We start from the raw sequence: 22,785 nt of genomic DNA, 5'->3' as shown, positions 1-22,785 counted from the left end.
TTGACTAAGTGGAAAGGTTAGCCTCTTATTCTGACCCAAACTATTTGTGCTCATTACGATCAAGAAAGAGAGAATCATTACCGGTCTTATTTACTTTGACCAAATTAGTGTACGACTAGATTAATGGAAGCGAACACCAAATGCAGTCTTTGAACTTGAAGTGAAAAGTTGAATTTAGACCTTAATTAAATGTGTACTCTTTATAAGAAGAGAAACCGATGTAGTGGGCAATTTGTTTCTAACGAACTCAAGGGGCAGATGGAGAGATTAAGCCTCCGTTGGTCTTTCTTTTCTCATGTAAACATTTGTGTTGGCTTTTCAATTGATTGTTTAAACATGCACGAGTTAACCGGTGGATCAAATATTTTTTTTCAGCTCACATATGTACGTATTGCAATTCTACCAACCCGATTTAGGTGTGATTCGGGTGTTTTATGAAGTGATCAATTGTTACATTTTGCTGTATTTTTGTAAAAAGAATATGACATTAATATTTTAGGTCTTCTCTGAAAGTACTCGCATGGCCCCTGGGTATTGCCGGTTATCAAGAGGAGGATTGATTTTGTGCTGACAGGCGATGACAATCCCGTCTTATCCACTCTTACATCACCCCTAGATCCGCACATGTCGTTTCATAGCCCCACCGGTACAGTAAGTGTTCTCCCACCCTTCGGCTCTCACACAAACATAGTGTTTGGTTGGGATGGGGGGGGTCTCAAGCAAAATGGGGAAAAGGGGGCACCGTGACTTAATCTGACATTACTCTGCGATCTGTGTGGTATCTCAGAGGAGGGGGAAAAATATAGAGAGAGAGAGAGAGAAAGAGGGGGATCTGATGGATAAAGGGGACCTTGCATGCAAAAGAAGCTCACGTGGAGACGGAGACGGACAAGGTCACACAGTGCAGGGTGGCCCCGACGGGGGGGTGGGGAGTACTTGTTATTACAGTATTTACCTTCCCTCGCTTGCTTTCATGCCTCTTTATTGAAGAACAGTGTGTTTTTTTAATGTTCTTCATCCCTGTAAGGAGTTTTGTCCTCGTATTTGATGTCAATTTAACCACAGCTGAAATGCAAACAAACGGCGATGCCGATGCTCGGGCTTCTTCTCCAACACAGCACTTCTTCCCCGGTCGGCCATTGTGCCTCGTTCAGATCTCAAACCAGACTGTAGCCTGCAGACATTCCTCCCTCCTCCTCGTCTTATTGGATATGCCATGCAGGGTAACCCTTTCTCCCTTGTCAGTCAAGCCTGAGCAGCGAATCGGAAGATCCGTGTTGCCGCAACCCTAACAGCCCCCCCCTCCCCGATAGAAAACTAATAAAGTAAGCTGCCCAATATCCAATTTCCATGAAAACCTACAGACCGCTCCACGATTGTCAAGATGGAAGATGCATGCGCACGGATACATTATGCACATTATGGTACAAATGCACTAACATACCAGTGCAATGTAAAGAAGAATTTTATACGCTCCTATTCGGCAAGAAAAGGAACACATACAACCTCAAATTCATGCAACCATGCTATCCACTTTCCTCACTGCATGCACCCGTGACCGCTATCAGCCATGCTTTGTACCTGTCAAGTGCTGTCCTTTTCCCTGTGCCCAAAGCCCTGCTCGCTACATGAGAGCTCTCACATCAAAGCTTCGCTGAGCTCCACATGCACAGATGAAACACCCTCTCACTCCGGCCGCCTCCCTCGCCGGTCCCGCACATTAGACACATTTCATTTCATTACAACGCCACTGGAAAAATAGAGGTGCTGCTGTCTTAAAGGGACATCTTACTCACTCTCTCGCACATGTGCACTCACTTAGATGTGGACACACACACACACACACACACACGCACACACTGTCTTTTCAAATAATGTGACTGAAAGGGAAAATAATGATCTGTTACCATCAAAGTTCTAGTGGACAAGCAGCATCTGATTTGACCATAAAAAAGGGGACGTCATTGTCATCAAAGAGTATTGACAATGCTGCGGTATGACTTGAGTTACACCATCAAAAATAACAAGTAATGCTTAAATATAATATTTATATCGCAGCTTCATATATTTTCCTTGAACTCAAATTACATTTTTCTCCATCGTGCGCGGATAGTAAAGCGCTTTTCTGTGTTCAAAGACCTGCACACAATGGTGCATGTGGGAAGATGGAGGCGACGGCGGAGGAAGGGTTTCGCCGCGATGATGAGACAAGCCCCGGTTTCCTTAGCAGCGACAGCCTTTTGTTGTGCTATCTGCTGTGGGACAGGCCGACAAAGGAGAGCTAAGGAGCGTCCAGAGCGGGGTGATTGGGGTGGGATGCCCCCCGCACTCCCCCCAAGAGGGGTCGGGGGGCGACCCTCTTGACCGCTGGCCCCGGGGCAGGGACGCTGTGTGGTGTGGGCACAGGGGCACCCACAGGGCATGGGAAGAGACTTAGCCTGCATACGGCAGCAGAAAGACGAGACTGACCCAGCGCTTGAGGACCGTGTGTGTGTGTGTGTTTCATTTGAGACGGTGTGTGTGTGTGTGTATAGGACAAAGACAAAGTGACCCGACGTAAGCAGTGTGTGAGAGAGAGAGAGAGAGAGATTTAGTGGCATAAAAAGCGGGGTGACCCAAGGTTTGTAGCGTGCATTTGTGTAACATTCACACTTTGACAGCACATCACAACACAAAGATCAGATTTAGCAGGTGTAACCAGTTTGTGCGCGCGTGCGGTTGTGGGGGAGACTTAGCGGTTAGCTAGAAACACAAAGACGGAATGACCTAACTCTACAATGGTGTGTGGAGAGATTTAGCAAAGACTAAGATGATGAACATTAGCTCTGTGGGAGAATTGTGTGGGAATTTGGGGTAAGGGTTGACATTGTGCTGCTTAATTTTATTGTCATGAAGGGTATTTTCTCGATAGGTTAGTATATTCAATCAGACAATCACAGTAGTAATACTATTGCGATTATTATTTTAGCTAAAAAATATTAAAGAATCACATTTATGAAAGATTATTATTTTAATTGCATATATATATATATATATATATATATATATTATTCCCCCCGCTCGTTCAATCAGCACCAGACTCAGACTGTCGTGTGTTTGGTTGATGGAGGGAAAACTAAGAGGAGGAAGCGTCTGGACAGGGAGAGCTGTGCTTTCGACCTCTGTGCTCAAATAAATGATGGTTTCCGACATAGAGGTGAACTCGGCCGCCCTTCATCTCCACGACAGCGCTGGTGTCCTTTACAGCGATGTCCTTCTGGGTGACTGGACAGCTGAGAGGGTTAGCACTGTTAGCTCACTTAGGTGTTTTAGCCTTTTCCATAAGAAAGGCTGTAGGCTACAGGCCACTCGGGGTTAGCATGAGGACGCTAAAGGCTAGGAGCCGGGCCACTCGAGGTTACCGACAATATGCTTAAGGGCAGAAAGGGTTATTGATCAGTAAGAGCACTGAAGACCAAACATGCTTGTAGGCCACTCGGGGTTAGCTTCAGGGCACGAGGGCCAGTGTTGCTGAACCATTAACTTTTGGCCTTGTGAACTAGGATTAGAGGAAGGGAGAAATCCACACAAATTGAACTGATGGTGGTTGAGTGCAAGAGGCATGTTCTGTTTCTTTTTCTCCCTCATTCACTTTCTTCTTCTATAGGACATTTTGTGACAGCACGGTATGCTTTTATTCTGTAATATTTTCATTTTTTATAAATATTTTTACAAACAAGTGTTTAAGGGTTTAATCATTCATTTATTTGATATTGCATCTTGTTTTCATGATGTTGCTGCCTTGGGTTGAACTTGTCATGTCAGTTATTTTATCAGGCTGCCACCAGTGGGCAGTGGCACAAAGCTGGTGTCGATCTGTTCAGACTACTTCTCTCTGTGTTTTCTCCCTTCACTATTTATCTTTGTCTTACATTGTATCAATCCATCAATCTATATCCTTACTCTGCTTCCCGCTCTTTCTTCGCTCTCTGTCTCCCTCTGTTCTTTTTCCATCGGGGGATCCATCCGTCTGAATGAGCACTTGTGTCTCTCAACTTCTGTATTTGTGTGCAAATGTGTTAGTGATGTCTTCGAGCTGAATCAAATCTCACTAAGGGATTCTTATCTATTTCCAGTCAAAGGTTTGGACACATTTTCTCATTCAATCAGAAAGTGACTTTTGACGACACACACACACAAACTAATAAAAATCTGAGTTGGAGAAACATTATCTACTTAGAATTTGAGAAATATACTGTAAAGTGGACTTGTAGTTTTTTCAAATCATAAATCACTGGCTAAATTATCATTTAACTAGTAAAAAATAACTTAATTTAATCATAACCCACATGCAGTTATGTTGAAAAGGTTATTTTACAACTGGAATTCGTAAACACATCACTTGGAATTTTTGTTTCGGATCCTTTAATATTCAAATAAGTAAAACTATATTTCTAAAATGTTTCTATCATGTCAAATTTCCCTCGGTCTTCAGATTAATACCTTTTAATTCACAAATATTTCCAGCAAGAGAAGGCAAGCCTTGTCTGAATGTGAAGGCGAGTGAGAATCAAACTGATTTTATAATCTGAATAAGTGTGAACATGCAATTTGGCTGTTGTCACCATAAGGCAGGTGCTAAGGGAAGGGGTGTGTGGCAGTTTTGATGTCGGTAGGCACAGGAGGGACACATATTCGCCAACGGAAGACAAGCACTTTGTGTTAACACTTATTACGGATGTGGAGACACACCGCCTTGAGAGGACAGTGTGTGATGGCGATTTGCAGAGGAAGTTGAGGGAAGCTGCCTCACGTAACTCCCTCTCACATATCTTTTTTTTTTTCCAGACCCTTTGGAACTTGTTTCTGTTGTGTGTGTGTGTATGTGTGTCTCTGCACAGGCATATACCCATACGTATTGGGCTGTGTGTTTGTGTGTGTATGACAATGGGGGTTGTGTGTGAAAAGCGCATGCAAAGTGTAACAGGAATCCATCCATTTCCTCCTTTAGTTTCAGAGTGCTTGTGACAATAAACAGTTAATTAAAATTACTTCAGAGTTCAAAAAGTCCCCGAAGGCTGAAGGAGAACTTCCTTTTCTCCACAATACATTTCACTTCTGTCAATCTTTGTTAATATAACCACTTCTTTTTTTTATTTTATGCATTTATTATATTTAACCTTTCCTTCAACTTTTGCATTTTGAAGTACCGCTCTGATTATTTATTAATTCACATCGGATTTCTATGTGAAAATCTAATTCAACATTTCTTAGACGTTGGACTGTGCCTCTGACAGGTTTGAAGTCCCGTACACGAAATAACAGGAAACATACACGGATACGCATGTAGTATAGTGGGCAACTCTTTTGTTGAGTGATGGTGCCATCGATTGTGTTGGATATTAAGTGACACGTGGCCTTTGGAGTCACTAAATGCTGCTCACCGACTGAAACCAGCGCCGCAGAATCTCAACCCCCCCGGTCGATTCCCAAGCCCGTCCTTGCAGCGACACACTCTCTTCTGTCTCTTTCCCTGCAATTGCTTTCGGTGTTTGCGTTACAACCACACAACCACACAATCTGCGCGTGGTTGGATTATTATTTCCTGATAGATATTCACTACCAAGCTCTTTCTTAAATACATGAGCCCCAAAGGCGGTGAGCGAGCAGGAAAGTTTTTGATCTTCAATGTAGAGAGTTACATGCAGTGTTTAAAAGTCTTTCCTTGGTAGTTTTGTCCAAAACAACAAACTAATACAAAAAATGTTATTCATTAGGTTCCCATTAGGTTTAATAAAGCATATTAATGCAATTTAAAATATTAATATATATTTTTATTAATTAAAAATGAATGCATTTTTTTATTAAAAAACAAAATCATCATTGTATAAATAGAATTTACTACAGATCTCTGCCGTGGATATATTTATCATATTTAAATTACTGTATAAAACTCTTTTGATGCTTTTTGTTTTCTCAACCTGGATTATTCTTTCTTTTAGTTTTATATAATTTATCATAAAGCATTTTGTTTTAGTAAAAGGTCTGTACATTTATAGTTTGTTATAATGTACTACATCAATGAAAGCAATGAATACATAAGACATGAATATTATAAATGCAACACTAAACCTTATTGTGGTGCCGTGGAAGTAACACACGTATTTTTCATATCTGTTTTTTTAGGAGGGCTACGGTGTGATGGTGCTCAACCCCAATGAGAACTACCTGGAGGTGGACAAACCAGCCGTGTTCTCCCCTCTGCCCTCCCCTACTGAACCGTCCGACGAGCCCGCTGAAAAGAGGGAACGCAAAGACGATAAAGAGGGCAAAAAGAAGAGAGAATTTTACGAGAAGTACCGGAACCCACAAAAGGAGACAGAGACCGAACGGATTCCTGTACGGGTGAGTCCGAGGGGAAGGGAGGGGGGGGGGGGGACGAGAGAAAGGAAAGGAAGGCAGGAAGGAAGTGTTGGAAAGCCGCGTCGGAGGGGCGGAAGGACAAATGTTTGTCGGAGGCAGACACGGAGCGACGGTTTTGGGTCGTGGGCGGGAGGTAGGAGAAGAGACGTAGGTGAGAAAATGGGAGGGAGGAATGTGGGCAAGTTTGGAAGAGATAAAAGTGGGAAGAAGGTGCGGGGACGAGGGAGGCGGGAGGCAGCAGGCTGAAGGACCTAGGGAAGGAAATGTTAGGTAACAAGGGAGGATGCGAGGCAGAGGGAGAAAGAGAGGCTCTTGTGTGGTCAGCCTGTGTGTGAAGAGGTTGGCCGTGCTCCAGTCGCCTCTCAGTGAGCAAGTGTTAACCACATGGCTACCTCCCTCTCTCCCTCGTCCTCACCCTCTTTCCCTCCCTCTCGCTCTCTCTCCCTCAGACGGTGGGCTGGTCAGCTCTGGCCCTTTACTCTTGTTGACCGCTGGGATTATTATCTCCCTAACACACAACCTGCAAACGCACTGCGTCATCCTTATCATGCTACACACACACACACACACACACACACACTCTCACACAGACAAACATTACTCCACCAGTTTACCTTGTGGCTGTTAAAATAAATATGGCGTTAGTGATGACAAATGCCGTACGCGGCGTAGATGTATTTTGTTTTCCCCCGACGACTAAATTGTAATGCCTCCTCAATGACGTCTCTTCATTTGTTTTATATTCTCTTAAAAACTCTCATTCTGTAAGATTTTTAAGATTAAGGGAACAATGAGCTATGGTTTCTCCATAGAAGTGTCCTCATTGATTATCTGTGTGTGTGTGTGTGTGTGTGTCAGTCTCTGGCGTCTGACAAGAGTTAGGGCTGTTTTGGAACGAGCGGGCGACATGTGAGCTGTCAACGCTGTTTTTTCCCCCTTCACCCCCTGGCACTACCTTTACACACGTCCTAATAAGGGATAATTAGCCGCAGTTCTATGGTGCTCTATCACACCTCTTTGCGTGTGCGCTCGTTTTGCTGATAACTGTTGTGAAACTGACACGACACTTCTTGGCGAGCACTCTGATGAACATGTTTTTAATATAGTCAAGCTTACTTTACTGTTTTTTCATTTTACGCCATATATTAGCAGTCAAATGCATTGCTTATTTCACCTCAGTAGCATGTGTGTATCCATTTATGCATGCATCTACATTTTATTCTACTTACGTCAATAAGAGGCATGTGCTCATTTTATTTTCTCCCTTTCCTCTTGCCTCAAACACTCATTAACGTTAGCAGAGTGAGATCATTAACACCGTCCCGACCAAGTTTCCCCTGTCCTATGACAAAGCATGCAATATTTTTCACATCTTGATATTGGGCTTGTAGCTTGCTTTCCCCATGCTTATAATCAATGATGGGCAGGGGCAGTTGCATGCACTAGTTTTGAGGCTGCAGTGTCTCTGAAATGCTGTGAAGTTTATCAATCTTGGCTTTTTTCTATAAGAAGTCAGGACAGAGCTCCAATTGAGAAACGATTGAGAAAGAATAACACACACCAGTGCAGTTTCAAGTTTCTTCTCTGTTAACGGCTTGTCAATTGATTTAGCAGCCTATAATATGTTAGTTTCCGGAGTTGTGGCACGTTGGTGGCAAGATTTAGTTTGGCTTTCTCGATGTTTTTTCCGACTAGCAGGAAACACAAAATGATCCTCGAAAGCCAGAAAAGAAGGGTTCACATAAAAGGTTTATATTTTCCATTCAAATACACTTGTCCTTAGATGCAGGGATTGTAAGACTCGGGACAAAGATTAATGAGTTAGCAGGTCGGCGCTATGTTGAATTTTGACCTTTGACCTTTGACCTAGAAGTCAGCAGGATGCGAGTGTGTATGACCCCTCCTCTACCGTATACGCCTCCTCCTGCACTGCTTTAGTCTCCACTGATCTGCCTGCCCCAGAGTAAGCTGTCACACACACGCCGCACACACACACACACACACACACACACAGAAAACACACATGCACACACACACACCCACACACCCACACACAGAAAACACACGTGCACAATCCATAGGCACGCACATACAGACAGACGAAAGAGTAAAGGGGGTGGAAAAAGACGTACGGTGTGTGTGTGTGTGTGTGTGTGTGTGTGTGTGTGTGTGTGTGTGTGTGTGTGTGTGTGTGTGTGTGTGTGTGTGTGTGTGTGTGTGTGTGTGTGTGTGTGTGTGTGTGTGTGTGTGAGGGCCCGTGTCTACAGTGGATGCTCAAAAGATAAAAAGCAGCGCTGCTTAAGAGGTTTGATTTGACCCACCACCCACTCTGACTAACAGAGGTGAAGGAGAGGGACACACACACACGCACCTTTTTTTATTCACTACAACTCGCACTCTCCCGAGTTGTAGTGAATAACTCCCGCTGAGCTGCTAGACCACCTACACACAGCCATTCAGAGACACACACGCTCAGATACAAACCCCTTCCCCTTATAACTTAAATTACACAAAAATACCATAAACACAACTTGAATTACGACCCGTCTTGCTTTGTATTTATACATTAGACTACACATTCTTTTGTATTAAAAAAACAAACTGTACTGACTCTCACGCACGCTAGTCTCGCCAGCCCCCTTATAGAGTTGAGTAGATTAATACGCTTCCATACACAATAATAAGCTCTTAACTGCTTTTAGGATTCTTACTTTTTAGCCTTGGGTTCATAGTGTGTAACCCCTCAACCTTATCTAATCCCTCTCCTCTCCTCCAGATCACACACAACGTGGCCATGTTTTGGGGGAAGATGGTGAAGGGGGGAGAGTAAAGAGAGGACAGAAGGAGGGAAGGAAGGATAGAAAGTCCGATCGGAGGGATGCTGATGAGGATAGTGGAGGGGCGGGTAGGGGGTTAGCACTTTGCCTTATAGAAGTTTGGGAGTTCACTTTACTCTGAATTTTAGCAGTAATCCAGTTAGCTATTTTCTGTCAGCCAAGCGGAGGAATGGCAGGAACAAAAGGCACATTCATGGGCTTAAGAAGCTTCCAAAGAGTTCACCCAAGGCTGGCTGGCTGGGATTAGGCCAGCAGGCCTTGGAAAAAAGAAGGGGGGAAAAAAAGAGCAAAGGGGACAAAAAAAACGAGCTTCGCCTTTCTTTAAGCACCACTTATTTTTATAAATGACTGGAATACTATTCTCTGTTTCTCCCCTCGTTTTTTCTTTTCTGTTTTTCCTTTTAGTATCTCACATTGTAGGTCGTGCAGAGAGAGGGATAGACCAACAGGCCCTTGCGCCAATGGAATTTTAACGTAGCTGATTGAGGCTATTCCTTCTGTGCAACTTGAAGAATACGAGAGCTGTGTGATTTGAGATCGGCGGGCGTTTATAATTCCTTCACTATAAGAATCCCGGCATTTTCTCAACAATATTTTGTTTTTAAACAATCAAACCGTTAGTGTAGTAGTAGTAGTGTTTCCACTTCTCACTCTGCTCCTAAATGTGGGAGATGCAATTTGTTGTTGTTATTGTTTTGCAGATCATACCTTGAGTTTCTTCCCTAAAAGAAGGTCCATCCGTTATTAAGGCCGTGCCTCCAAAGCCCATTATTCCCAGCTGCAGCCGTCCACAGGAGCGGACTGAGACATTTGTCCGTGTCTGTGTTTAGCAGATGACGTCCTGTTTCCCTTATGTTCACACTGTAATACAAAACGTCCCGAGGAGTCACTAACGCACACACACAGGACACACACACACACACCTACAAACCAAAACTTGACTAAAAACATTAAGACATGGACGGACAAAAACACACAGCGGTAATTGTATTTGACACGGTTCTACGGTGTTTCTCAATGGGACTGTTTTTTTTTTTGCTCTTTGCCACCTTCAACCCTTTGCCCCACGAGCAATTATACAGACAGGGTTTATCTGACCTTTGCCCCGTGGTTGTGCCGAGAAGTAAGTCTCAGCATAACCAAGGACAGGTAGGAACTTGATTAACCCCTGAACTTGGTCAGAGAAGAGGTCGATGACCCGGGCTGCAGAGCAGCTCACCTGCTCGCTGCAGAGAACCGATTGGCTGGATGCCATCTTTGTATTTGGGTGTGTATCTCTGTGTGAGTGATGTAGGGGACAGCGCTTTGACCTGTGTGCATGTCTATGTGTTTTTATGAGCTACATTTTCATGTTGAGGCCACAGTACACACACACTGGTGTGTGGGAGAGTTTGTACACATTTAACTGTATCTTCCCGTATGAGAATGTGCTGATGCTGGACCGTTCTGTGACCATCTCCTGGCGTTTTTCTCATCGTTCATTGTGTGTGTGTGTGTGTGTGTGTGTGTGTGGGTGTGTGTGTGTGTGGACATAAAGTCAGATTAGATTGAAAACGTGGAATGGATTTGACTTCTCAAAGTTTTACAGGGGAGTGAGTCAGTTTTTGTGCTCGTTAACGTTATGCGTAGTACATAGCAGCTGTATTTGTGAACACAAACCTTTTTTTGTGTTTGAGTGTTTGCTCAAGGCAGAACCAGTGTAGTGGTCTCAGATCCCTGCTCCCAATCTTCTAGTCAGGTCAACCATCAAACACATCCATCCTGTTTCCCTCGCACCTCCCCACCCACCGAGGTTCCTCTCTCTCTCTCTCTCTCTCTCTCTCCTTCTCTTTCCCTCTCTCTGCACACGACCCCATTGTAGATACAGGCCGACCCGAATAAAGACACACACACACACACTCCCATACACACTTGTACACGCGTGCGCATAGGCTACACACAAACACAGCACCTCAGGGTCATCCTGGAACAAACACAGCCTTGTCTGCCTGCCCGCTCTCCTTTGCCGTATGTCAATTAATGGCTCGCAGTAATTTCACCTGACAATCCGGGCGGCAGCGCGAGGTTAGAAGAGATGTCACAGCGATGACCTTTTCTGGCCCGCAGCCGCTCTTTTCTAATAAAGAATCTCACAAACCCGCAGCAACTTCCTTTGTACTTTGTTAATGAGTTATTGATTTGAAACAATGCCCAGGCAAATATTGTCAGAGCAGACTGACCTCGCCAAGGTCACGCTATTTCATTGTATACAGTCTGAGCGCGCTAATCTGCACATGGGCCGAGATGGACGCTATAGTTTTCTCTGCCCCCCCACCCCCCCCCGTTCCCTCTCTGTCCCTCACTTTCTCTCTCCTCGTTCTGTATATACGTCGTTTCTCTCTCTCTCTCTCTCTCTCTCTCTCTCTCTCTCTCTCTCATAGACTCATGCGCAGTTTCCCCCTCTTGTTAGTTCTTGCACACGTTTTTTCACCTCGTTCTCACTTTTCACTGTCTCTTTCTCACATCGTTATATCCCCAACTCTCCATAGGTACCATACTTGCTAATTACCCACAATGCCACAGTCATTATTTTCCCATCTCTGTCACTAATTTGCACCGTACCTTCCTTTCCACCACTCCAGCAGACCCATCAGCTCGCAGACAGCTACCAGCTAACTCGGGCTCTCTGTCGGCCTTAAAGAGAAACGGAGTAAAGGAGGAAAAGAGGAGAGGGGATGAAGAAAAAAAAACGGGAAAAGAGATTGTGAAGAAGTTCCAGACATTGATTAGAATGCAATTGCAAACAGGTGTTGTTGAGGCCCACTTTTTTAATTTGTGTGTGTAGTCGTGTACGCAATCACTCACACACCAACGCAACCTTTCTCTAATAACCAAACATGCAATTATGTATGTTGCTTACTTAATATTTAATCATGAGGCCAAATGAAAACAATCCTGTTCTGATCAGAACATATTAAAGAGTTTAATGACTGTGGCTGCGGGCCGGTTCACCCGCTGTGTGGCCTGAGAGCGGCAGCGGACTGCGAGATCATCGCATCGCTCAGCCGGTCGGCAGGTTTGTAAGGAAGCGCCGACGCAATTTCAGTTATTTACTTCCGTCTTTTTCACTTTGCAGCGAGGAATTCTCAAATAGTGCTGTTGTGTGATGTGTGTTAGTAGCACTGTAACCGTTCGACAGAAGTGCGAAGGCAGTACTGCCCGAGCAGAAGGGTCCAAACGCGATGAAGTTGTACAGGGAACCCGTGACACTGTCCTGACACTTCTGGCTCCCGCTGCAAAGTTTCGATGTAGGAAGTATAATGGCTCTTCCCCACAGCATTCCCTCTGGTGCACACAGCTCTCCTCTCACCGCTCAATCTTCAGTAAAGAGGTAAAAAAAAAAATGGTATTGTTTAAAGTTCGCATTACCATGTTGTTGATAATTATTGAAAATAAAAAATAAAATAAAAATATTTGTCATCTGAAATTCCACCTTTTCTCCTTTTTGTGTTCTGTATGATGAGGAGGAGGGGGGTGGAGGAGGAGCAGAAGAGGAGCAGAAGGGAAGTCTGCAGTGGTTGTGTTGATGTTGTTGGGATTCATTGCTTCCTGTGTTGGTCACACACTGGGTTTGTGTTGGCTTTGGGGCTGTTATTCTGGCTGCACAGCACTCCTCTCTGTTGCTGCCCTCTCCCTGCTTCTCATTACAGTGAATAAACACAGGCCAAGTATTGGACAACTTTTGAGGGTGTGCACAAGTTTTCATAAGTGTGCGTGCAATTATTTATGGTTTTTGAAAGTAGTGTGAGTTGTTATTGTGTAAGTAATGGAAAGAGCTAAATTGAACAAATTCTTGAAACTAAACAATTGAAAGGAAACGCATTCAACAAAGGAGTAACAGTTGGAACCACTTACTGCATGAAAGTGGGGTGGATAGTCATGCTCCATGTTGTGTGGCAGGTTGTCTAGCCTGCAGTTTTAAGGGTGAATCAAGTGAAACGGATAATCAGAGGTCTGTTGATTGGCTAGCAGGAACTTGGTTAAAACCACATTTTGGTGACTCACCGAGGTGTGTGTGTGTGTGCGTGTGTGTGTGTGTGTGTGTGTGTGTGTATACATATACCTTTTTTGCCTTCAGAACCACCTTAATTCTTCGTGGCACAACAAGGTGTTGGAAACATTCCTCAGAAATGTTGGTCCATATATACATGACATGATAGCATCACGCAGTTGCTGCTGATTTGTCGGCTGAACATCTATGATGTAAATCTCCCGTTCCACCACATTCCAAAGGAGCTCTGTTGGATTGAGATCTGGTGAGGCCATTGGAGTACAGAGAACTCATTGTCACGTTCAAGAAACCAGTTTGAGATGATATGAGCTTTGTGACATGGTGCATTATCCTGCTGGAAGTAGTCATCATAAAACGGGTACACCGTGGTCATAACGGGAGGGACATGGTCAATACTCAGGTAGGCTGCGCCATTTAAGCAATGCTCAAATGGTACTAAGGGGCCAAAGTTGACCAACAAAATATCTCCCACCCATTACACCAGCAGCAGCAGCCTGAACCGTTGATACAAGGCAGGATGGATCCATGCCTTCATGTTGTTTACGCCAAATTCTGACTCTACCATCTGAATGTTGCAGCTGAAATCGAGACTCATCAGACCAGATCATTCATCCCAAACCAGTGTGCCCATTCTCCTTTGACCTCTGACATTTTTGTCCACACAACTAGCGCTCCCTGGATGTTTTCTCTTTTTCGGACCATTCTCTGTAAACCCTAGAGATGCTTGTGTGTGAAAATCCCAGTAGATTGTTTGTGACACCAACAACCATTGCACGTCACTCAAATCCCCTTTCTGCCCCACTCTGATGCTCCTGTTGAACTCTAGCAAGTTCTACGTCTACATGCCTAAATGCGTTGTGCTGCGGCCAGTTGATACTGTATATCCTGCTGGAGGTCCAATGATCTTCTGCAGAAATGCAAAACATCATTGAAAGCCAAAGTCAATTTCTTTTTCATTATAGTTAGTTATCAGCATGTGGTTCTAGTCTTGGCACTGTCTAAGACGCAGATTCATATTTTAAATTCTCTGAGGGGACCGTATGGATCCCCATATATTTGGTAACACCCTCATATAGAGTCATGGCTGAAAGAGGTTGGCAACAGGTGTGCAGTTGGGACGCTATTCTGACGGAGCTGGCAGATGCACACACACACACACACACACACACATACAGTTTGAGGAAACTGTGGAATTAAATAAATAAGCTAAGATACTGTGTGAGAGCTGGTGACAGGAAGCCGGTCTCGTAGGGCTGTGTGCTCCACTGCAGCTAATTAACCCCAGGAATAATTGCAACAATATGCAAATGCTGTTTGGATAATTCACTACGCTGCCATGCCAGGTAGTCAGTCACTCTGTCTTCTGCCGCTGAGGGTGGATGCAAAGAATGCGTCTTGTTGTGTTTGGTTGGTCGATGAAGTCAGGAGCACGGGGAGACTCATTTGCCACCATGAAGACGTCAACTCTGCAATATGTGTCTTTTAATTGTAAAGGTATATAGATAAATCGAAAATGCTCATTGACACAATCAGTTGATATCAGCTGGATTATTAATGAAGTAAATATCTCACACACACACACACACACGTAAAGATGCTATGCACGGATGTCTCCATGTCAGACATTGTTTCTAAACGGTGGGTGGAGAGACGGGCAAAACCCGGTGGCGTAGAGCTGGTGGCGACAGCGGGGAAAGGAAAGGTAAGATAGAGGGGAGGGGAAAGGAAAGGTAAGATAGAGGAAAGGGGTGAAGGAGCAAGGTAAGCCAAGGAAACGGGCCTTATAGATGAAGGGTGACACGGCGGAGCAGAGAGGAGGGAGACTTCAAAGGACTTTGATGTCACAACCTTTCAAACAGACAACTCTGCCTCAGCCAGCATCTCCGTGCATACAGGATAACACACACACACACACACGTGGCACTGGTGGCAGAAGGGCAGGGCAGAGCGGGTTGCCTGGTCTTGCATCACGCCCTGTGAATTCAGATGGGTGCTGACACTACAACCCCTCATGCTAATCAAGGAGTAAACACAAACACTCTGACAGGTTAATTTACCTCCAGACAAACCCAGCAACGAGAACGCACAGCAGCAGATCATCAAATAAGGGAAGCACACAAACACTTGTACACAACAATTTGTACACACACATAAACAGGCAAAAAAAACATCCTGCCTTACTTTATTGAAAGTTTCCACCTTTTTGGTATGCATCGGGTGTTCGTTCAACAAGATGTCCTCATTTGCCGCCTTTATCTTTGATAATATACCGTCCTACTTTGTGAAAGTCTCTAAAGGCACCTCCTCTGTCCTTTACTTAATATCCATAATTATTTGTTTTTGAGTCACGTGGAACGTTTGACAGATAATTAACAGATGAGCTTACATTCTCTGTAAGCCATGTATTTGTTTCAAGATATTGTTATATTTATAACAGTGTACTAATTAAAATGATCGTGTTAGAATAGCGTGTTTGTATCCAGTGTTGTGCGCTACGATCTAAGGATACAGGTGTTTCCAGTCGATAAAGCCCCATGTTTGGTGCAGCCTCTTGTGGGAATGTATTGTTGATTTCTATTGTGAACCAGACAGTTTGATAGGAAATCAAAGTCTAGAATCAATGTCACAAGTTCATTAATGGATGCCCTTTTCTCGCCCGTACTTTTACTATTGTTCTTTCCAGCCCGGGATAAGCGTCTGCGTCTCTAGTTAATTAAACATATCTTCTGGTTGTGTGCGCATAATCCTGCATGTGTCTGATCATGTGCATGCAGATGAGAGTGAGAACATACTAAGAGGTTTGTGATTGTCCTTGCTGTTGTAGAACTGTGCCGTTTTGTTTATGCGTGTGTATATCTCCTATTGTTTTTTCCCTTTTGACCTTCCCCTAGTGTGTTCCCATTATGCCTTTACTGGTGTATAGATGGGCCATCGATTCAGCACCGGGCCACAAATTAAGATTTAAACGTTACGTCACCCAGCCTATTGAGTTTTACATTTAGGGCATTTGCAATATGCAAGAGTTATTGATCTGCCAAAGTGTGGCTCTTTATAGAATCCCCTCCGGCCGCGACCACTTTTTGTTTCTCTCTCATACCTTTTCCTTTTTTGGAAGAGGTGCGAGTTTGGATGCTGTAGCATTGAATTAAAAGTGCAACAACTCTATTGATGGACACATATCTTGCACGTTCCTATTTGCACAAAGCTGTTTGTTGACAGTTTTCAAGCTCATATGATTTCAAGCTCATAATGTTCTTTTCAGTTCCGTTAACATTGGGGTTTTTTGTGTTGCAGGAAAATGGTTCCTCGGAGGAACACGTGCTGTACGTGTGGGACCACTTTGTGTCCAGAGCCGCAGCCAAGAACGTTTTCATCGTGGCCCACAGCTACGGAGGGCTGTCTTTCGTTGAGCTGGTGAGTGTTTTAGTTTTCCGCTTATCCTTTCTACCTCCCACCGACAACGAGACACACCGAAACAAAGTGCAGTCCTGTCAGAGCAATCACTCACATACATGTTGGCTTTGGGAGAGCTGCAAATTCCGTGAAAATTGTTGTGTAAACTAAGATGTGAGTGTGCAATGCTACTGTACTGTGTCATACCAACACCCATGCATGCACACAAACATGTCAGTGTGCAAAACCGCTAAACACTGCTAGAACACACACATATCTAAAAACAGGAAGAGCAGTATTCACTGGAAGCTGAGTGATATATGAGAAACATGGTGGAACAATTTAAAATAAATAGCATTGAGTTTTGAAAAAGTACTGCCTCTGTAAACAATCTGGTCTATCTTTGTGTTTGGGCGGCATCCACCTCTTCTACACATCAAGAACTGGACGGAAACCGGGAAGAAGAGCGCTGGATAAAGACATGTACTTATGGCAATGCAACAACAGGGTTACTGTGAGCAGAGCATGCAGATCTCCCAGCCTTAAGAGAGACCGAGGATAGGTGGGAAGGTGGTGGGAGGGGAGTGGATTTCAAGGAATTAATGGTGCACAGGGGAGGGGGGGGAAGTAAAAGTTTGGCCAGCTACTTGGCTTCATAACCGCACCCTTCAGCTAAATGCTCCTAAAGTGCGTCTTTTGTGGGTTACATGAAGGCTGAGGCTTTATTTTCTGGTCTTTGGTTTTACTGGGATATCCTTGTGGGACTCCGCATCACATATTGATCATTGCTTTATCTTCTGTTAGTGTTTTAACGAATAGAGTTAGCTATTAATAATAAAGCTTCAGGGTGCAGTTTGCTAATACCATCAGGGTGAGTTATCTACCCGATCGGACTAGCGTTTTGGATTCATGGTTAATGGTGAGGAGGTTTGTCTGTACCCTCTAAGCCTGCTACTTGCTGTTGGACTTATCATCCAATTTAGGTGTAAATACTAGTGACATAAACGGCAACAAAAAACACCTTCTGTACCAATACCTGATTACTATTTTAAATTATCATTATAATAGCATGTTGTAAATGGAATCAGGGTTTTTGTTGCGTTTGCGGTGATCTTAAGGTATTCTGTCTCGATTTTCCTCTAATGCACTGGCCATGTTTTTCTCTCAAACGCCGTAATTTGATCGGTTGATCTTTTTCAAGAAAGGGCGTGCTTGATTCACGTGGTTTGTACACAAACACATTTCTTCTGAAATCCCAGCTAACGTCTTTTTTCAGCTGACCTTTGGGCTGAATTTTTGTGTGTCAAGAGGCACAGGCAGATGCAATTCGGTAAGAATATGTTCATTTTTTAAAAGAAAACGAACCTGATAGTCAATACTCCGGAATTAGTATGGTGTACGTTACTTTATTCTTTCTGTGCGGCGTGGTACCAAATGGCTCGCGGACTGGTACCGGTTGTTTTTGGAGCGCTGTCTTTCTTAAGCTCTTTCTGCCAACATGGTTGTTTTAAGCTTCTCCGTGATCTGAGAGCTCGGATACATTTTGTTTACAGTTTGATGGTTTCTTGATCTGAAGGATTTACACCACATCCCATATTACTCAAAAGATATCGCTTCTCTTTTCTCAGGAAAGGTAGGAAAAGGGAGGTGGCACAATGAGGACATAGTACTGGATTAAAGGTGGGAACCTGCCCCACGTGTCCTCAGGAATATTTTCTTTCTTTTTTTGTCTTCGACTTTTTTTTATTTAGTACTTTGTAATTTTAATTTGGCTGCTAAATATTCATGCGGTGTTTTGTCTGTGACAGCCTCACAATCTCCTGGGCTTTCTGGCTGTGTGACGAAGACTAGCTGTTCCCTCTATTTGTCTCTCTGTGTCAGACTCCCTCTCTGTCCAAAGAGACAGTCCAGAGGTTTTTAACTGTGTTATTTCAAGTGATGTCCTTGTCATGTGAAAACCGTCTTCAAAATACTCCAGTAGCGTATGTGCATATATAAATACATAGCATAGAGCAGATGCGGTATGGAGAAGGTAACATCAGAACAGAGACTTGAAAGACCTTTACGTTCCACTTTAAGCGACAGGGTTTTCTAGAATGTTTCCCTTGAGTCCGTCCCAGCTTCTGCTGTCTATTGGCGTCAAAACCTTTTCCCCTCTTTACACACTGCATTATTACACATATGCATTATTAGCAACGAAAAAGAAAGAAAGTAGAAACTTTTTTGCCTTTTTATTATTCATTATTATTATTATACTGTTACGGTGCAATGTTCAAGTATTACACTCCAGGCTAGTCTGCTTTTCATCCAAATACACTGAGACAACTTGCATTGTTACAGAAGCGCAGTATAAATATACACATAGGATTCAAAGGAGCACCATCTCGTACTCTTTAATGCTGTGTTTTTGCACTCCCTCGCACATAAGCATGCACACACCCGTGGACATACATGCGCACACCGTCTACTTTAATTGAGGGGGAAGTGGTCCAGCGGGACATGGTGGGAGGTGTGTGCGCATGAGCAGGCGAGTGGAGAGCGGAGCCTTGCGGGATGAACCGTTTGACACACCAGAAGACCCAGAGAAAACAAGCTGTCTGTGGTTTAATTACTACTCCGCTTTGCAGTTAAGAAATACGTTTCTGATCAAGCACATCAAAAAAGGCCCACCATTAATTTCTCCCCCGCCCGCCTCCCAATGCTCCGAAGCATGTTCGCCCCTGTTTGGAGCGCTCAAGTGTTTCATTGCCATTTGATTTCTTTTAAAATACTTACCCAATGTGTACTGACTAATTATTGATACATCAAAGAGTTACTAAATGCCTTTGAATAATTGCTGCAGGGGGAAAGCTCTTTCTCCGCTTCGCTCCCACCTCCCTCGCCCTTTTCCCCTCTCTATCGTTCTTCAGTGATTACATAATCCATCTGTGGTACTTTGTTTTAAACCCAGTATTCCTGTATTCCCCTTCAAAGTCTAACAGGTCTTCGCATGGCTGTGGACTTTGTCCCTCCCCACATGTCTCCATCTCCTACACACACACACACAAACTGGCCAAGCGTCTGTAGGTCGCTGGTCTGCAGTATCCTTTCTTCACCTCAGGACAAAATCTCCCCCTAGAAGGAAGTAGAGAGTAAGGGACTGGGGGGATAAAACCATAGAGAAAAAAAGGCCCTTCCTCCATTTCTCCCTTGGCTCAGCCTGTCTTTTCATCTTCCTTCATTGCCAGGAGTGCTGTGTGTGTGTGTGTGTGTGTGTGTGTGTGTGTGTGTGTGGGGCGGTGGGGGTTGTGATGAGGAACGGTTGTCTAACCCGCAATAACCTTTTGAACAAAAAAAGGAGCACTCTTATTGGGTAGGACAGGACGGCATTATATAAAGTCTTATATAAGAATGCATCTATCTCCCTGTACACAAATGTGTGGGTGCCAACCAGACAGCAAGCCAGCCGCCACAACAGCCCTTCAAGAACATGATTACAGATTTGAAGTGTCCTCTATGAACACGGCACATACATGCTTCCAGGATATCGTCCTGTACACTTTCCGTTCAGAGCCATCTGTTCCAATCTATAATGAAAATACCGTAGTTCTCTCCGGCCTTGGATGCTTGTGTGCGCGAGTGTATGTGTGTGTTTTAGCCAGCAGTTGGATGTGGGAAGAGATGCTCGAGGTAAGACTGATAGATATGAAGGATTTCTTCACTCCTTGTGGACTTCATCGCCATACCAGTGTGAGGAGGATGAGAAAGATGAAACACTGCCGGCTGGATCTGTCGGAGAAGATAGTTTTGCAAAGCTCCGAGTTTTAAAAGTGAATTTTCCTGGTATGGCCGTCTCACCGTAAACGAGAGGTTTTTATGTTGTATGCGAAGAGCCAAACAATTTTAAAAAAAAGTTGAATTAATTGAATGAAAAAGTAGTCATTCTTATCATTTCTGTCTCTTTCTTTAAGCTTTATGTATTTCACACCAAACGTTTTACAACAAGCTCATATTGCAGTTTCTCCCACTCAATAATTCATCTCACCTATTAAAAAAGTCAAGCTAATAAGCTTATAAACAACACAGAATATAAAAAAGACACATTAGAAGGTGTTGAAAGTTTCCCCCTTTTGTTGTAAGTTAGCTTTTCTACCCTTCCAGGGTTTGTGCTTTCCCATCTCTATTGAATGCACGGACACAACATTGACATGAACTTTCAACAGAACCTGACTCCGCCTCGGGCAGCAAACAAGTTGATTTTCCATAGTATTTCTTCTAACTGTGTCGAACTAAGTTTCACTTTTCTATCCTGCGGAAGGACCAGAGCAACAGGTCCATCACCACAAAAGCAATTTGTAGACAAAATCTTCCCAGCTGTGAAGTCGTCCGTTCACAGCCTCGTCTAATGTTGTATGCACATCTCGGCCGCCTCCGAAAACCGCGTGCCGGGACGGTCTGTTGCTTCTGGAGGGGATGAAGAGAAGGTTTGTTTTTATCTCAAGGTCCTCCATAGCTGGCGGGCTGGAGAGCGGCGCAGTAGTGGTGCAGTTTCCTGTGTGTGTCTGTCTGTCTCTGTGTGCATATTTGCCACTGTCTACGCCTGCAAGTGGGTGCTGGGCGCATATTGTATGCGTCCACGTGCACGTCCGCGTGTGTCAGCCCGAGCCTGGAGAAGCTTGTATCGTCCTGAGCAGAACAGCTTGGTGGAGAACCGCTATCAGAGCCACGTTATAGGGGAGGAGAGGAGGAGAGGCGATGATAAATGGCTGGGGCACACTAGCAGAAATTAGTGGAGCCGTATGCAAAGCTGTGGCGTTTTGTTTGATGTGAAACAAAAGGACCACCATGACAAAAGTGCCTGCCAGCCCGCACAGCAGGGCAGCAGCCCTCAGGACATACACCATCGCCACTGAGACAGTGTGTGTGTGTGTGCATTTGTGCGCGTGTCGGTGTACGCACTCGCGTGCGCGACTGTCATGCACGGTGCGGTTTCCCTGTCCCGCCCGTCTTATGTATATTATAACTCCCTGTGTTTTTGTGCTCTGCTCGCCATGACAGACAATGACTGTCCCTTTTGTCCACCGGGGCAAGACGCGGCTTCTCCCCCAGCACAGCTTCAGCACATTCGCTCTATTAAGCCGCTGAAATATAGACGTCTAATTTCTTTGTGAATGGAGAGAGCGGCTCTTCTCTTAACGTAGGGATGTAAATTGAACTGTTTAAATGTCACGGCTAGCAAACTGATTTGATTTCAATTGATTGGCTTGTTTCCGGAGGGGGGAGAAAAAAAAAACCTCCCTTGCCAAACCTTTGCGTCAGTGGCTGCCACAGACAGACCAAGGTCTTTCTTTACACCTCAACAACACATTGTAGGGCGTCTGAATTCTTCTATCTGCTGTGATTATGTACAAATGGCCTTCATTTGCCATCCATTTCAAAGCTGTAGTGCTGCATTGTGACTAGAGGCAGATGACGCAGACCAAATTACAGCGGGTTTGCTGTCTGAAAAGGATACTCACACAATAGGCTTTGTGAAGTATTCCCTTCAATACGTCGCCATTATTCTCACCTTTGTTGGTGTTTCTCTCTGTTTCAGGAGCATCTTTGGTTTCTAGATTACATTTGTGGTGTTGGCAAGGAGCAAAGGGGGTTGAGGATACTTTACTCACCTCTTGTCTCTCTCGTGCTATTCCTTCAATATCAAGAGGAATTGATTTTGTGTGAGATTCCAATTTTCTTGTTTGTCTGTTGCTTTTTGATGTCCTTTATTATTAATTCTGTATTTTTCACAGCCGCACAGTTGCAAGATAATGAAAGTCCTAGAACATAAACACGATGTTTTTTTTCTTGTTTCAATAAAATATGAACTACATTCGTCTTTTAGTCAGTTGTTCCATAACGTCTCAGATGACTGAAGGATGCGGCACGACGTTGTTATAGTTGGCAGGAATCTGTTTCGAATTACATGGTGTAATCCCAATTGTCCCCTGGTTGGCTTCCTTCGTCATCTTTCCTTCAAGGTTTTTTCCTTCCTTATGTTTTTTTTTCTTATCAAACTAAATGGATTTCAACAGGAATTAGTAAAGAGTAAATCTTTAATATTAAACCAATGCAGGCTTTTAT

At 44.0% G+C, this 22,785-nt stretch overlaps 1 protein-coding gene across 4 annotated transcripts in view; it reads left to right on the top strand.

Annotated features, from left to right (window-relative positions):
• The window catches only part of arb2a (ARB2 cotranscriptional regulator A), a 133,117-nt gene that overhangs the window by 44,654 nt on the left and 65,678 nt on the right, over nucleotides 1-22,785 (top strand). For all 4 annotated transcript variants that reach the window (XM_078087605.1, XM_078087603.1, XM_078087606.1 and 1 more), the window contains exons 7-8: nucleotides 6,166-6,384; nucleotides 16,585-16,704. In XM_078087605.1, the coding sequence (XP_077943731.1) occupies nucleotides 6,166-6,384; nucleotides 16,585-16,704 (339 nt within the window). The remainder of the gene's footprint in view (nucleotides 1-6,165; nucleotides 6,385-16,584; nucleotides 16,705-22,785) is intronic.

The sequence above is a fragment of the Gasterosteus aculeatus genome, chromosome 13 (genome assembly GCF_964276395.1).
Source record: "Gasterosteus aculeatus chromosome 13, fGasAcu3.hap1.1, whole genome shotgun sequence".
Taxonomy (NCBI): domain Eukaryota; kingdom Metazoa; phylum Chordata; class Actinopteri; order Perciformes; family Gasterosteidae; genus Gasterosteus; species Gasterosteus aculeatus.
The sequence above is the reverse complement of the archived record's forward strand: the minus strand, read 5'-3'. Positions and strand labels throughout refer to the sequence as shown.